This window comes from Carya illinoinensis, chromosome 3 (assembly GCF_018687715.1).
Source record: "Carya illinoinensis cultivar Pawnee chromosome 3, C.illinoinensisPawnee_v1, whole genome shotgun sequence".
NCBI lineage: Eukaryota > Viridiplantae > Streptophyta > Magnoliopsida > Fagales > Juglandaceae > Carya > Carya illinoinensis.
This window is the reverse complement of record NC_056754.1, coordinates 1,851,226-1,866,430: the sequence shown is the minus strand read 5'-3', so window position 1 is coordinate 1,866,430 and position 15,205 is coordinate 1,851,226. Positions and strand designations below refer to the sequence as shown.

The following is a 15,205-nucleotide window of genomic DNA, read 5'->3' as shown; positions in this document are numbered from 1 at the left end:
CTTTTAAATTAAGGCTCTAATCCTATATATATATGTTATAAATAAATTGAGTACTTTTATTTCTTTTTGCGAAAAAAGAAACTATATTATATGTATTATAGGATACACATGCAAGCTGGGATCAGTTCAAATGCCAAATGGTATGGTTTCGTTTAGAGCCTCGAATGGCCCCCACCATTACATGCATGCTTTTTCTAAATGAAAGAAAACGTATGATTTGAGCGGCTTCAAGCTTGATTACATTACATGCTAAAGTAGATGCATGCATGCATGAAATTTGCTTAGCTATGATGGAAAAGGCTCATGTTAAAGAAGCAAAGGGATCGAAGCTGGTAACTTTTGTACCAAATGCATCAATTGCTTGACGGCCGGCCGGCCTGGCCATGCAGGTATTAATTCCTATTGCAAATATATATATATATATATATATATATATATATATATATATATATATATTTATATTGTGGGGTTTGATGATTAACATAGCAAGGCAACATGATCATGTATATGAACGTCATGCATGCAAGATATGTCTCTTAACTCTTGGTCATGAGTCATGTATATGCAAGTACGCCTTACGTACACATTCTAGCTCCTTTCTTTTTTTGTTTTTGAAGTGCATTCTCCAAATTTGGAAGCTAAAGAGGCTGCATGCCTAGCCAATTATATGTGACCGGAAACCGATTCTATATAATCAAAGAACCCTTATATTAATTCTCTTTGGTTTTCAGTACTGCCTAGCTAGCAAGCTCTAAGGATCCAACAAAACACACGCAACTAGAAGATATATAGCTAGTCTTAATTAGAGAAATTCACTATACAGAGTAAGTACCGTGCAGAGTTGATCAAAATCAGCCTCGAGGGCTTTATACTTAATTAACACCAAGATGTACGTGCATGCATATATGCATCAGTGAGCAATTTTGTTCTTTAATTAGTACTTTGCAATAAGGAGACACCAGGCGCGAGGCCGGGAATTTATCATTCATGTCTGATCTCTCCCCTGGCCTCAAAAAGATGTGTCTAATTTTAATCCGTTTAATTGATCGATATATTCCTAGCTCCCAGCTGGTCTGCTCATTAATCAAAAGAGCAAGAACAAAAAGGGAAAAGCAAATTAAAGGACTTGGGTTATCTAGATCATAAAAGAACGAGCTAGCTAGGGAAGATATACCTTTAGTGAATATATGAAACGTACGTACAACAATTCATGATCATGATATGCATGTACTCAAGTCACAATATGCAGTCTAATTTCAATTGTCCTATGGCAAAACCGGCGACGTTCAATATCTCTTCTGGTGGTGTGCGAGTCAGCGCGCGCGCATTCAGCACATGATGATCATGATCACGCTTGCTATGCTACCAATATCCTCATCGCCGTTCAATTACGGGGATTTGGGGCTTGGAATATTGAAATTGATCATATGTACATGTACATGTACATAAAGGAGTATTAAAGTGATCGCGCGAGCGCACCATAGCTGGGCTTCGCCTTGGGTGAGACTCGGTAGGACTTCTAGCTAGCTGCAGCCTCGGTATTCGTTAGGATTCGGGACAACAATGACAGTACTGGCCGTGAATGTACGTAAGTACAAATTCAAAGCATTTTTTGTACATATTAATACGATAGCCCCAGATCCCTAGCTAGCTAGCACAATCTTCACCTAATCCAAGGGATAGCAAAAGTTTCAAAAAGCTTTTTCTTTAGTCATCCTGGCTAGCTATATCGCATCATAACATTAAAGAGTAATAAAATAACTTTGACAATATTGAAGACGTTGCGATCGACTTAATTGCAAGCCACGTGAATATCTGATTACAGGCCTTCTTTAACGTGAATATGATGGAGGTAGCTATCGTCTTTCCCATTTTGTCTCGCACTTTGCTTAGGCTGTGGAATTTTGTGCCTCTCCATTCTTGTTGCTCTTTCTCTTTCTCCGAGTGAAAGTGACAGACATTGATCAATGGCCTGACAACTTGATCCCATGCATCTCAAATTAATATTATTGGTAGTGACAGGATTACTTCCTTTTTACTACCCAATGTATTTAAAGTTTTTTTTAATATTTTTTTATCATTTTAAATTACTCAAAAAAATTAAAAAAATATATAACTTTATTAATACTCATTTTCTTAAAAAAATAAAAAAATAAAAAAAAATCAAATAAAAAAAGAGTAATAAATAGATAATAATAGAATAGTAACTCTATCATTTTCTTAATATTATTAGCTAGATTTTCTTCCTACATTAATTATTCTATGGCTTTTACGAATTATTAATTAAGCGCAAATTAGGCTAAGCATGATGAGATCGATCGTAGTTCATGACATATGTAACATGTTTATCCTTCCAGCTGGTAAGGAAATTCACGTTACAATATTAATTATGTTGCATTATTTCATAGATTAAAAATTAAGAATGCTACATATAAGAAATATGTACGTACGTAGCAACGTTAATAACTTAATGAGCTGCTTTATATAGAAGATCTATCGATAACTTAGATTCTCACAACGTAGATAGATAAAGAGACCAACCGACCAAGCATGTCTGATTTATCTCAAATTGCTCGGCAGTAGTTTAACAACCCAAATTATGAGCCAAAATGATGTTGATTCAATGGATACGTACATTCTTGCTATATATATATATCGCAGTCACGCTTTTTTTGTTTGCGTGTAAATTAAACATTGCTTGGCTCCTGCACTTTTTCTTAGTTGTGGTTTTCCCGTCATTGTGATGCTAACTAATTAATTAATTAATTACAACGTCGACACGCACTTTTTTGACGGCCTAGCTCGTGAAGACCGGGGTCATATTTCTACAACAATCCAAGTTAGTTTCAGGTGTTTGTAGTTTTACTGGGAATGGTGTAAATTCCCATAACAAGACGATCGATGTTGTTAACGCGTTAACTACTATAAACAGAGATCAGCACCCTAAGGGTACGTGGTCCTGAAGCAGCGATTCTCATTAGGATCCAGTTTAGTTCGCACTGCTGTTAGCTAGTGCCTTATCGTTGTCGAGATAAAATATGTTTGGCTAAGAACTAGATGATCATCAAATCCATCGGATCTCATTCTTACACGATAATTAATTGCAATGGAGTCGATCAGCTAGCCCAAAAGCAAGCTTTGCAAATCTGTAACAGTAAATTAAGTTTCTAATCAAGCCCCTGATTAAAAAGGAGCCAAACTAACCAACCCGGCCATATTCACATTGGCTTTATATATAACCAGCCATTAATTCAATAAAGATCTAGATCTGACCCACAAACATAAGTTGAAATTTATGTGTACCGCGTGATCTTTGTGTTTCTTCATAAAATGACCAGCAATATGAAGATCCACATCTATTATTAGCGATACAGAGTCAAATATTCTCTTCGATTTTAGATAAAACATGCATGCCTCATAGATTATGACGTGCATAAGAGCGGGGAACTCATTGGATGGCTTATTTGACACCACGTTGTGTCTTGTTGTTTTACGAATTAAACACAAGGAAAATTCACGTTTCCCTTCGAACCTAATAAAATGTTTGCACCCTTTAACGTTGTGACCTGAATACTGAAGGATCATTCATGTCGATCTCTGTTGAATAGGATCAATCTGATCTGATATCCTCCAATGTTGGGTAGTTTTGATATATTAAATGAGTGATGGATTTTAAGTCTCCGACATCCCAGCTTAATTTTAGGGTGGAATTTATCATGCATGTTGCTTCTGAATCATCATTACAAATTCCTTTACTTTTCGAGGAGTAGGGGACCGGGGTAGAGAGAGAGAGGGAGAGACTGAACGATGAGGTTATATATGATGAAATAGATCGACAATATTTATGCCAATTCACAAAGAATGCCCTTTTCCTTTCCAAAAAGACATGCGCTGCTTGTCTGCCGTTGATACAACATTCAGAGTCCATGTCCAACGTCCACTCGAGGTCTTTCTCAGAAATGACATGCAATTCTGCGCAATGCTCCATGTCTGCATATATTTAAGTCTTCTAACAAAATTATAATCAGGAACATTGTATTGAATGGTCAAAAATTTTAGCAAGTCTAGGATGGAAACTCAAGGCTGGAAGGATCATGTCATGTATAAAGTCATTCCAATTCCTAGAACGTGCAAGTAATATAGAATGCACTTCATGAGGCACATTGCCCACTTAAGAGAACCTGAAAGGTGAAATCCAACAATAATAAAATTAATGGCCAGCTCATACGAATTATATATAATATCATGATAAGCACCAAAAACATAAGTTTCCAGGAGGGAACCTGCTCGAAACGGCCAGTAATTCACGAGATAAATAGCAAGGCCGGCATGCATAGAAATTAGAATCTTGCATTCAAGAAAGAAAGCATGATGATGTTATATATATGTTGCCTCAGAAATCACAGAAACAATATTCTAGCGCGCACACATATATATATACACACTAGGTCAGGAGCACGTGCAAAACACATTTGTCTAGTGAGGTTAAACATATTTTTTACAAAAATAATATGGTTTGTTTTAAATAACTTGATTAATGAATAATTTAATATATAGAGACAAAAACACAAACTTTAACAAATATCTATGAATAATGATAGGTTCGTAAATATAATAATTACATATTTAGATATATTAAAAAAAAAAGTTAGTTCAAAATTAAAGTCAAGATATATTAGAATAATATAGATAAATAAAAATAGTATTAATACCACAACAATAAATACTACCACCACACTTAAAGAATGTATAAGATTTTGGATTTTTTTGGACTGTTGGACGATAAATCCAAATCATGTATTTTGATAAAAAAAAATTTTAATCTCAACATATTTGAACAGATTTTGTTCAGATCTAAGTGTTTTTCTTTATGGGGGTTTTTCTTTCATTTTGTACTTGTTATTCTTTATTGCTCTTTTTTTTCCTTACATATCTGAACATTTATGCTTAGATTAAGATCTGAGTGTTTTAGAAAAATGTGTGAGATTGGTGGATTTGAGGGGCGTAGATAGAGAGGCAGACGTCAGAGAGCGAGAGAGAAGTTTGAAATGAGAGGAGAGAGGGAATTGGGAATGACAGAAAGAGAAGTAAAAAAAGACAATTGTATCCCTAAAATAAGAAAGTAATAGAGTTAACGAAAAAAAAGAAAAAAAAAAAAGACAAAAGAAAAAGAGTTACTATAGTAGCTAGATAGCCACTTATTATAATATATATAATAGATATATAGCCCATGCAGCATCAATTTCACTACCGGAATGGCTAACCTCCCATGCACTAATTACTGGTTAATTGGCCTTAAATTTCAATATTGTTGATTTTACACGAGATAATGGGTCCGGCCTAAGCATTTCTCCTGATATATATATATATATATATTTACTTAATGATTAAGTAATTTTTTTTTATTAATATTGTGATTTTTTTATTAAAAAAATTAAGAACGTAAAAAAAAAAAAAAAAAAAAAATGGAAAGAAAAAAAGAAAAACAAAGTTAGTTTGCCTTGTCGGGAGAATCCGCTGTAGTGCCACCCTTTACACAACATGTGGGAGGAGGCAGTACTACCGTGGCTTAAATTTATGCAGTGTTGAGCTAGAGATCTCGAAGGATTCAGTCCTATTTACATTCAACGACAGCATTCTTATTTATCGGTCAGTCAATTAATTGCGCAAGTAACATTAATGTAGATCTGAATTAATGGAGGCTTCTAATAATACGAGTCGAGGCTGTTTACATCTTGATCGAGTGCTCATGTCAGTGATATTGCTAGCAATCATTTAGAAGGCCTTCCAACAAGATCGCGCACGTGAGCTCAATTATTCTAAAAAAAGATGCATGCTATTGACATGAATTAATAACCTTATTATACGTACGGTACTCTTAATTGTAGTCCAAACTTCCAAAATGAAAAAAAGGCAAACTGTCCACATCATCCCACTCATTCAACCAACACAAGAAATTTAAGTACCTACAAAATATGCTTTTCATTTTATGATAATTTCTATTTTTCTTGTTCGTCCTTTTCCTTTAACCAGCAGTAAGCTGAAGATTCGAAGAATAGACCCTACTTCAAATGCAGAAATACAAAGAAAGAGAAGCGATCTATTCAATTTTGATTGGTTTGAACTACTAAGTAAAAGGATTCCAACATCATCAATAACAGCCACTGTTAAGAAAAAGAAATGCATGCCCTCATGTTGAAATAATTGATACTAACTTCCCCATCAAAATTATTAACTGTGATACTGCACCTCAGAATTAACTACTACCAATATCATGTAATCATAGACTATCATGTTACATGCCACCATTTTGATCCACATTCTATTTGGCCTATCTTTTGTTTCAAGTTGAAGCACATCATCCAATTTCTTCAAAATTCCAGCCAAACTATCTTAGACAAGTACTTCCGATCATCTTGTGCTCAAATATGTTACCTCCAGACCATATGACAAATGCACTAATATCATATTCTCGCTAATCTCCAATAGCAAGTCATCCACCTAAAATCTCTTTTCAACTACATGGTCAGTTCACAAAAGACTGTATCTGTAACATCAAGCAAGTTGGAAAATTTCCCCAACTTTGATGGTTAACACAATCACATACAGAGGTGCTTATTTACGGCATCCACCATACCCCGATTCTGCAGTAAGAACCTCTTTAATCTCCCATTTCTTTAAACAACCACTATGAGATAGCCCAAAAAAAAAAAATTTGACTTTCCTGTGCCATTAGGTGTTGCTATGGGTAACATTACTGCAAAGACGACTGCCAAGGGAAAAGCAATAATAATTTCCTTGTGCTATTGCTTCAGCTCTACTGTGTCCAGTAGATGCTTCCATAGACAGAGAGAGTCAGACTTATGCATGCTTCAAAAGGCAACGCTCATAGACATGATTAAAAGAATCATCCAGCTCACTGAAAAGCAAGGATCAATATAAACTCAAGGTTGTCAACGATAATAATCAAAACCTTACCGATCTTAAATACACTCAATGACAGGCGGAATATACCATTTCGTTCTCACATGCAAGTTGACAACTACGTAAATTACTCCAAAAACATGTCAAACTTATATGTTGAAGTGGATTATATGTTGAAAGGGGTATGATCATGACCTACTTTGGGAAGGACAATTGAAGGGATTCGTATTTCTCTAATATTTTGAAAATTGATTTTTCCCTGCTTGTCTATGGTACATGGTTTATTCTCTTACAAGCAAGATAGAGATGGTGCGCTTTTTTCCTAACATTGTAGGCTAATTGGTAGAAGTGGAAAATGCAATAGTGGAAGCATCCAGCAGGAAACGTTGAGAGAGAGAGTTTATGAACACATTCACTCAAGGGGTAGGGAGTTGGGGAGGAGTGAGGAGAAAAATAAAGCCAAAGCCATAAGATAGTCTAAGTGTGAGACATACTCATTTTTGGGGAAAACAAACAATCCCTTAAATTAGACCACCGATAAGCACAATCAACTGGAAGATCTACAAGCCATAGTACAATAAAGATTTATCGCAGAAAAAATGTAACTAGAAAATGACCTATACTAACAGAGCAGTGAAACTATATTATAGAAGCCATGAGGCGCACCTCATTTAATTACAGTCAAAACACGACTGAGAATGGAACTCAATCCCGAATACCAAGTTCAACCTCGAGTTCATCGTCATCTTCAAAAAGCTTTAGCAGACGGGCATGCTGCTCTTCTCTCTTCTTCTTTTGCCATATCTTGAATACGAGCACAGAAAAACCAACAAACACCGCCAAACCAAGGCAAACAATGAGCACCTTGAGTCCTACAGAGCCGCTCGAAGCACCATGGCTTGCAGCTTTATTTTCATTTTTGGTACTTGATGGGTCATTCGCCAACCCTTAGGATACCAAAAACAAAGAAAAAAAAACCTTGAGTTTCAATATGATATTTTTCTTGTAATTTTCGTTTCCAGAGTAGAACATCACCAGAACCAGGTCCAACTAATTGCAGAAAGTGGCATTGTGATATAGATTCTCTCCGAAATATCAGTCATATATTTGATTGCAATGACAGCAGAGAAGAAAAAACCAAAGAAGCTAAAATTTTGAATCTTCACCCATTATTTGGTTCCAACATTGGAAGTACTTTTATTACTTTTCAAAGCAAAATTCACCTGGACCTTTGCCCAGAAAAGCAATGGATATAAATTCAACAAGTTAATTACATAGAATTTTTATGTTTTATTTGTGCATGAAATTGAGAACATAGAAAACTAAAAATCCTTTTTTTGGCTTACTTGAGCATTATAACAAAATTTCCAAATCTAACCCAGCTTTTCTATTGATGACTAACAAGAGAACCAATGTTATTTTCAATAATTCCATATACTAATTAAATCTAATCCCAAAAACTACGAAGAAAATTATGGAATTATGCTAAATCCAGCACTTTACTGGAAACTCACGTCATACTTTCGATTATATTTAGTAATTCAACTGAAGCTACCAAGTACTTTTCGGTAAAGCTTGATCCGAGAGATCGCACTCGGAACACCCAAAAACACCGGGGCCCTTGAGTTTTAGTTTCTGATCCTTCCACATTGTTCTTCTAACAAAAAAAATCGGGTACATTGCTTTACCAGCAAAGACAGAAAAATATTACGTACAATTCGAGAATGCGGAAATTGACAAACAATGCAATGATAACCATACACATAAAAACAAGGATACAGATATGAATAGAGAGAGAGACCTGGAATGAAACGCAGATGGATCAAGCTCAAGTATAAGAGCAAAGGGAATTGCAGAGATCTAGAGATTGAGGTCCTTCTAATCATGTCTTGTTCTTCTCCCTCGGTCTGTGTCTCCGCCTCGCCTCCTTCCCTCAAGAAAATTAAAACAAAATTGAAAAATAAATAACGGAGAATTTACGCGTCCTCACCAAACATAGCTAATGGCCATCTCCCACGTCAAACTATGCGGTCTCCACGTCACCATGTTGGCTGACGGGTCAGCTTTTCCTTCTACGGTTGGCGGCCTCGTGGCTATTGGTTTAACAAAAGTTTTACATAATTCTATAAAATTAAATTTATAAATTAATACATTTTGATATTAAATTTATTTTAATATTACGCATAAACTTAGGATATATTATTAATTTCTCTTTATTTATACTTTATTGGATGAATAATCTCCTTTATATATATATATGATAAATAATCAGAGTCATCAAAAAGTATACACCTATTTTATATCACTTTTTAAAATTTTTTTATTTAATGATTAAGAAATTTTTTTTAATGATTTTATGATTTTTTTTATACATGTTTAAATGAGTTTAAAAAATGTTTGAAAAATATATAAAAAATAATAATAGTAATTTACATTATTCGATAAAAGAAAGGTGCAAAAATTCCTGTAGCCCTAGCACCAATTTACCATTTTAGTATTTTTTAGGAAAATTGACTAGACGGTTTTTTTTTTTGTTTTTAATCATTTTGTGTTGATTTAGTAGTGAAGGTTATACATCAAACTTTTAACCACGGTCCATATTTTTGAGTGCCACAATCTATTATTGTTGTAGGAGATAACTTATTGTATTCTAATTTTCTAGATATATAGTTGTTTTGATACAATTGCTGTATTTTTTTATACTATTATTTATTTTTATAAGAAAGTTTTACATTTACATTTTACCTCCACTAGGCAAACGTCCATATATAATTACCATAAAAATTATGCCCCACTATGCAAACGTCCAAGGAACGTTTCTTCTACTAGTATATATTATATATTTATAACCAAACGAAACTTTAGTTTCTTTTTTTTTTAAATTTAAAAAGACACGAAAGTGAGGATACGTTATCTTCTTTTGATTATCCATGGGAATCTTGGATAATCATCTACATGAATAGTTGAATACATTGAAAATAATCATGGTGAACGTGATTAATTAATCAATTAAAGTCTAATAAAGCTCATTTTCTTATTAGCTTTAATTTGTTTCCTTCGAGTGTGCTACACAGCAGCTAGTAATTTTCCAGTTAATGGCTTCCACAAGCAGTATTGAGACAGCCTATTCATCACATCACTGTAAATACAATGTTTTCCTTAGTTTTCACGGCAAGGACACCTGTTGGGGTTTTACAAGCCATCTATACGATGCTTTGAACCAGGAAGGCATTATGGCCTTTAGGGACGATGAAAAACTGAAGCGAGGAGAGTTCATAAATTCAGGGCTCTTGAAAGCAATAGAAGAATCCAAGTATGCAGTCGTCGTTCTCTCATAAAACTATGCTTCTTCGAGGTGGTGCTTGATTGAACTTGCCAAGATCGTTCAATGCAGTAATGATATGGATCTGGTAATTTTGCCCGTTTTCTATCATGTGGATCCCTCTCAAGTGAGGAATCAGGGTGGTTCTTTCGCAATAGCCTTTTGAAAACATACAATAGATCCCAGGATTGCCATCAAAGACGTGCAAAGTTGGAAAGCTGCTTTCTGACAAGTGGGTGAGATCGCAGGATGGCATTTACATGATGGGTAAGCCTTACCAGCAGTTTCTTTCTTGTTTGTTGTTTTATAATCATTCTTTTATATTTTTACGTTTTGGGGGGCTCACGTTGTTTTCTCAATCAGGGACGTAATGTCAGAGCCCGAGATGATTGAATTTGTATATATTCCTCTACTCTAGTGAAGCTAATCATTCTACATCATAAAACATTTTGGCTTTTTATAATTTAAGTTCCACAATCTCATCAATTATTTTCCTACCCTCTTTATAGGTATGAATCAACGGTTTTCAAAAATATTATTGAAAGGATACACAGGGAACGGAATATTCAAGTAGAAAGTGATCCGTACGACCTTGTTGGAGTAGACTCCCAAGTGATGGACATGGAGGACTTACTTGACATAGGATTGGATGATGTTCGTTTTATAGGGATTTCTGGGATGAGCGGAATTGGTAAGATGACTTTGGCACAAATTACCTACAATAGATTTTCTTATCAATTTGAAGCTAGCAGCTTTATTTTGTGTCTCAAGGAAGAAACTGAACGTCATGGACTAGTTTATTTACAAAGAAAACTTGTATCTGAAATCCTCATGTAGAGAGAGATTATAAACACATGGGATGATGGTAGGGTAATCAATGAGATGAAGAGTAGATTGCGTAAACGAAGGGTGTTTATTATTCTTGATGATGTGAATGAAAACAAGCAACTAGAAGCATTGGCAGGGAGGTATTCATGGTTTGGAAGAGGGAGTAGAGTTGTTGTAACAAGTAGAGAGAAACAAGTGTTGAATAGTCATGGAGTTTGTAATATATATCTAGTAAGACAACTAAAACATGATGAAGCACTGCAACTCTTTAGCTGGAAAGCCTTCAAGAAACCCCATCCTGAAGAGAATTTTTTGGGTCTATCTAAAGATTTTGTAAATTATGCTAATGGTCTTCCTTTAACTCTCAAGATTTTGGGTTCCTTCTTGTTTGATAAAAAAATAGGCATATGGAAAAGTGCGAGGGATCAACTAAAAGAAAATCTTAATGGTGATATTTTGAAAACACTTAAACAGGTTTTAATGCACTCAAGCCTGCAGAGAGGAACTTATTTTTGGATGTAGCATGTTTTTTCAGGGGATGGGACAAAGATCGGGTTAAGACTCTTCTCAAAAGTTGTGGTTATTGCTTAGATCAATATAGATGTACTTGTTGACAAATCTCTTATGAGTTTCTCAGGGAATAACCTATGGATGCATGATTTGTTACAAGAAATAGGTCCAGAAATAGTTTGTGATGAATCTCGAGAAGAGCCTGGCCAACGTAGTAGATTGTGGGCATGGAAGGATGTGCTTCATGTATTGAACAACAATACTGTAAGTAGATTATTTACTATATACATGCAAATGAAAAATGTAAATAAATAAATTTTTTTCCAACTATATCTCCTTACCGATTTCATTGCTGTTGGTACTAGGGAACAGAACAAGTTAAAGGCATAGTCCTTGACTTTCCTCCACAAAGAGATCAGGAACACTTGAACGCTGATGCCTTCTCAAAGATGAAAAAATTTAGATTTCTTAAAATCTCAGTAATATGCACTTTCCTCAAGGCATAGATTATCTTTCGAATGAGTTACATCTTATCATATGGAATGGTTACCCTCTAAAATCCTTACCAACTAGTTTCCAATCAGAAGATCTCATTGGACTCGTTATGCATTGCAGCCATATTGAACAATTATGGAAGGGAATTAAGGTAAGATTTACATTAATTACAGGAGTGTGTATTTTCTCGTTTAATTTAAAATTAATTTTGTTTTTTGCAGAGTCTTTTATAGTCAGGATTTCATTTTGTCACAGAATTTTGAAAATTTAAGGTTTATTGAGTTGTGTGACTCCCAAAATTTGATCGAAACACTAGACTTCTATGGAGTCCCCAATCTCAAGAGGTTGTTTCTTCGACATTGTGCAAGCTTGTTAAAGGTGCACCCATCCCTTGGAGCTCTCAAACAACTTGTTGTATTAAATCTAGAAGGTTGTAAATGTCTTGAAAGCCTTCCAGAGAAGATTTCAATGGTATCTCTTGAATTTTGCATTCTTTCTGGCTATTCCAAACTTGAGAAGTTTCCTGAAATAGTGGGAAGTATGACATCTTTGTTGAAGCTCAATTTAAGCGGTACTGCCATAGAAGAATTGCCACCTTCATTTGAGACTTTATCTGGCCTTCAGCTTTTGAGTTTAGTCGATTGTAAAAACATTTCAATTCTTTCAAGGGTTGTCTTTAGTTTTCCGTCCCTTGGATCTCTCATCTTATCTGGTTGCTCAAAACTTGACAAAATGCCGGGGGATTTGAGGAGCATGGAATGCTTGGAGGAGCTTGATACAAATGTAACTAGTATAAGACAAGTACCATCCTCCATTTTACATGTGAAGAGCCTTAAAAGACTGAACTTAAACGGATGCAAGGGTCTGGGACCTAAATCATGGGATTTGCTCTTCTGTCATTGCATCTGTCATCTAAGCTCCTTATTATGGCTGGATCTAAGCGACTGCAATCTAATCGATGGAGCGATGACCTGTGACCTTAGAGGCCTATCCTTACTAGAGAGACTAAATCTCAGAGGGAACAAGTTGAGGAGCATACCGTATATCATTTGTCACCTAAGTTCTTTGCTATTTCTGGATCTAAGTGAGTGCAATCTATCGGTTGGAGCAATCCCCAGTGACCTCAGAGGTCTATCCACACTGCAAACTCTAAATCTCAAAGGGAACAAGTTTACGAGCATACCAAATAGCATTTGTCACCTAAGTTCTTTGGAAGTTTTGGATCTAAGCGGCTGCTATCTATCGGATGGAGCAATTGTCAATGTACAGCAGTCCTCTCGTTATTTGTCATCTTTGTAATATTGTATAGTTGTAGTATTTTAGATTGTAGGCTACACATGACACTGCTAAATATCAAGCTTAACTTAGGGCCTCACATGTTAGGTGGTGCTATACACAGTGCTGTCAAGCATCAGACGTAATTGAAAGAATCACATGTTAGGTGGTATTCCCGCTCAAAATAGACAGTACATAGCCTTGTAAATTTGTTCTATAAAATGGGAGGAAATCCTCTGAAAGGATCATTGAATCCATTTGACATGGTATCAAAGCCTAAGGTTGTCTCTCTCAAATTTTTAGATTTCTCTCTTGTGTTTCGTCTATTTCTCTTGTGATTTGGTGTCCTTGGTACCTTCGGTCTTGTGTCTCGGCTTGGTCTGCTCTGTTTCTTTATTTTCTTGGTTCTGTGCTTGATTTTGGCATCTCTTGAGCTTGGTTCTCTGTTTTTGGCAATTTTTTTCTGTCGGCAACTCTGTTTCTCTATTTTCGGCAATATTGTTTTTCTTGGCAACTATGTTTCTTGCTTTCAACAATATTTTTTTTGGTTTGGATTTTTTTCAATCTCTTTTCGTTTCTCCAAAAAAAATATATATATTGCCGAGGGCCATTTGTGATATTTTGGTTCCATTTATGTTGGCCATTTGCTCATTTCTTTTGCCGTGGAATACAGCTTGAGTACAGGCTGTTAAGCATAGTCAAACGCTTTAACTATAATTTTTTTTTTTTTTCCTGACGTGGGTCATTTACTCTCTTGTCGTTGGTTTTTTGTATTGTCTTGGATTCCATTTAATTAGTCTTCCACGTGGGCATTTCAGTTAATTTTCTTCTTTCCCTTTGTGATATTTTTCGGCCTTTGTGTATACCATTTAATTAGCATGGACTTCGCACATGTGTGTACCAAGTTTATGGGTAACAATTATTCTATGTGGGCATTTTAGTTTGAATTTGTTTTTAAGGGAAAAGATCTATTGATGGCACTGATTGTGCATCCAATCCTGATAAATCCAAGGATTGGGCTATGCTTGATATTAGGATTATGTCTTGGCTTTTTGCCTCGGTTGAGCCACATATTGTCACCCACTTAAGACCTCATCACACCGCTCAATTAATGTAGACTTACTTAAAGAAAGTCTATCATCAAGATAACGATGCTCGTCGTTTTCAGTTAAAGCATACGATTGTCATGTTTCAATATGACAATTGTTCCATCCAAGACTATTATTCTACGTTCCTGACTCTTTGAAACGAATATTCTGATTTGGTTACCACAGATGTTCCTGTTACCTCTCTTTTCACTATTCAAAGTATTCATGAGACTCGTCGTCGTGATCAGTTCCTTATGAAACTTGTCCCGAGTATGAATCTGTTCGCTCCTCTTCTGAATCGCTCTCTTGTTCCTTCTCTTGATGTTTATTTTGGTGAGTTATTTCGTGAAGAACAAAGGCTTAGTACTCAAGCTTCTCTAATAGGGTCCGCTCCTATAGCTTATGAGAGTTTGGATTGTTATAAAGCTCAATTTGTTGCACTTAGAAATAATCAAGAATATGGTGTCAATTATGAAGAAACCTTTGCCCTAGTGGCTAAGATGACCATTGTTCGTACAATTATAGCTCTTGCTGCTTCCAATGATTGGCCACTATATCAGATAGATGTCAAGAATGATTTTCTTCATGGGGATATTAAAGAATGTATTTATATGAAGCCACCCCCGAGATTGGAACCCTCTCCAAACTCACATGTGTGTAAACTTCGTCGCTCCCTTTATGGTCTCAAACAAACTCCAAGGGCCTGGTTTGATAAATTTCGAACTAATTTATTAGAATTCTCATTTAAACAGAACAAGTATGA

At 35.4% G+C, this 15,205-nt stretch overlaps 2 protein-coding genes across 11 annotated transcripts; one reads left to right on the top strand and one right to left on the bottom strand.

Moving 5' to 3' along the window:
- Positions 1-7,421: 7,421 nt before the first annotated feature.
- On the bottom strand, positions 7,422-8,882 carry LOC122302884. Its single transcript, XM_043114335.1, has 2 exons — positions 8,726-8,882; positions 7,422-7,871 (listed from the first exon to the last, which is right to left on the bottom strand). The coding sequence occupies exons 1-2, from the start codon at positions 8,808-8,810 to the stop codon at positions 7,630-7,632; spliced, it is 327 nt and encodes a 108-aa protein (XP_042970269.1). The 5' UTR covers positions 8,811-8,882; the 3' UTR covers positions 7,422-7,629.
- Positions 8,883-9,953: 1,071 nt separating this feature from the next.
- On the top strand, positions 9,954-13,807 carry LOC122302390 (disease resistance protein RPV1-like). Of its 10 annotated transcripts, none has more exons than XR_006240455.1 (5): positions 9,960-10,513; positions 10,756-10,937; positions 11,549-11,628; positions 11,712-11,848; positions 11,950-12,295. XR_006240455.1 is itself a non-coding variant. In XM_043113617.1 (5 exons), the coding sequence occupies exons 3-5, from the start codon at positions 10,862-10,864 to the stop codon at positions 12,088-12,090; spliced, it is 354 nt and encodes a 117-aa protein (XP_042969551.1). In that variant the 5' UTR covers positions 9,972-10,513; positions 10,610-10,643; positions 10,756-10,861; the 3' UTR covers positions 12,091-12,295. The 10 variants fall into 10 exon arrangements, 6 of the variants coding, with proteins under 6 accessions (XP_042969549.1, XP_042969547.1, XP_042969551.1 ...); XM_043113617.1 differs by lacking the exon at positions 11,549-11,628 and adding an exon at positions 10,610-10,643 and having other exon boundaries at positions 9,972-10,513; XR_006240454.1 differs by having other exon boundaries at positions 9,954-10,513; positions 10,756-11,628.
- The last annotated feature ends 1,398 nt before the right edge of the window (positions 13,808-15,205 follow it).

What these genes read in the sequence shown, in the direction of transcription:
- LOC122302884 (XM_043114335.1), bottom strand. Translation starts at nt 8,810, where the DNA reads ATGATTAGAAGGACCTCAATCTCTAGATCTCTGCAATTCCCTTTGCTC. An exon ending in CCATCTGCGTTTCATTCCAG is followed by an intron (nt 7,872 to 8,725) that starts GTCTCTCTCTCT and finishes TGGTATCCTAAG; the next exon opens with GGTTGGCGAATGACCCATCA.
- LOC122302390 (XM_043113615.1), top strand. Translation starts at nt 12,548, where the DNA reads ATGGTATCTCTTGAATTTTGCATTCTTTCTGGCTATTCCAAACTTGAG.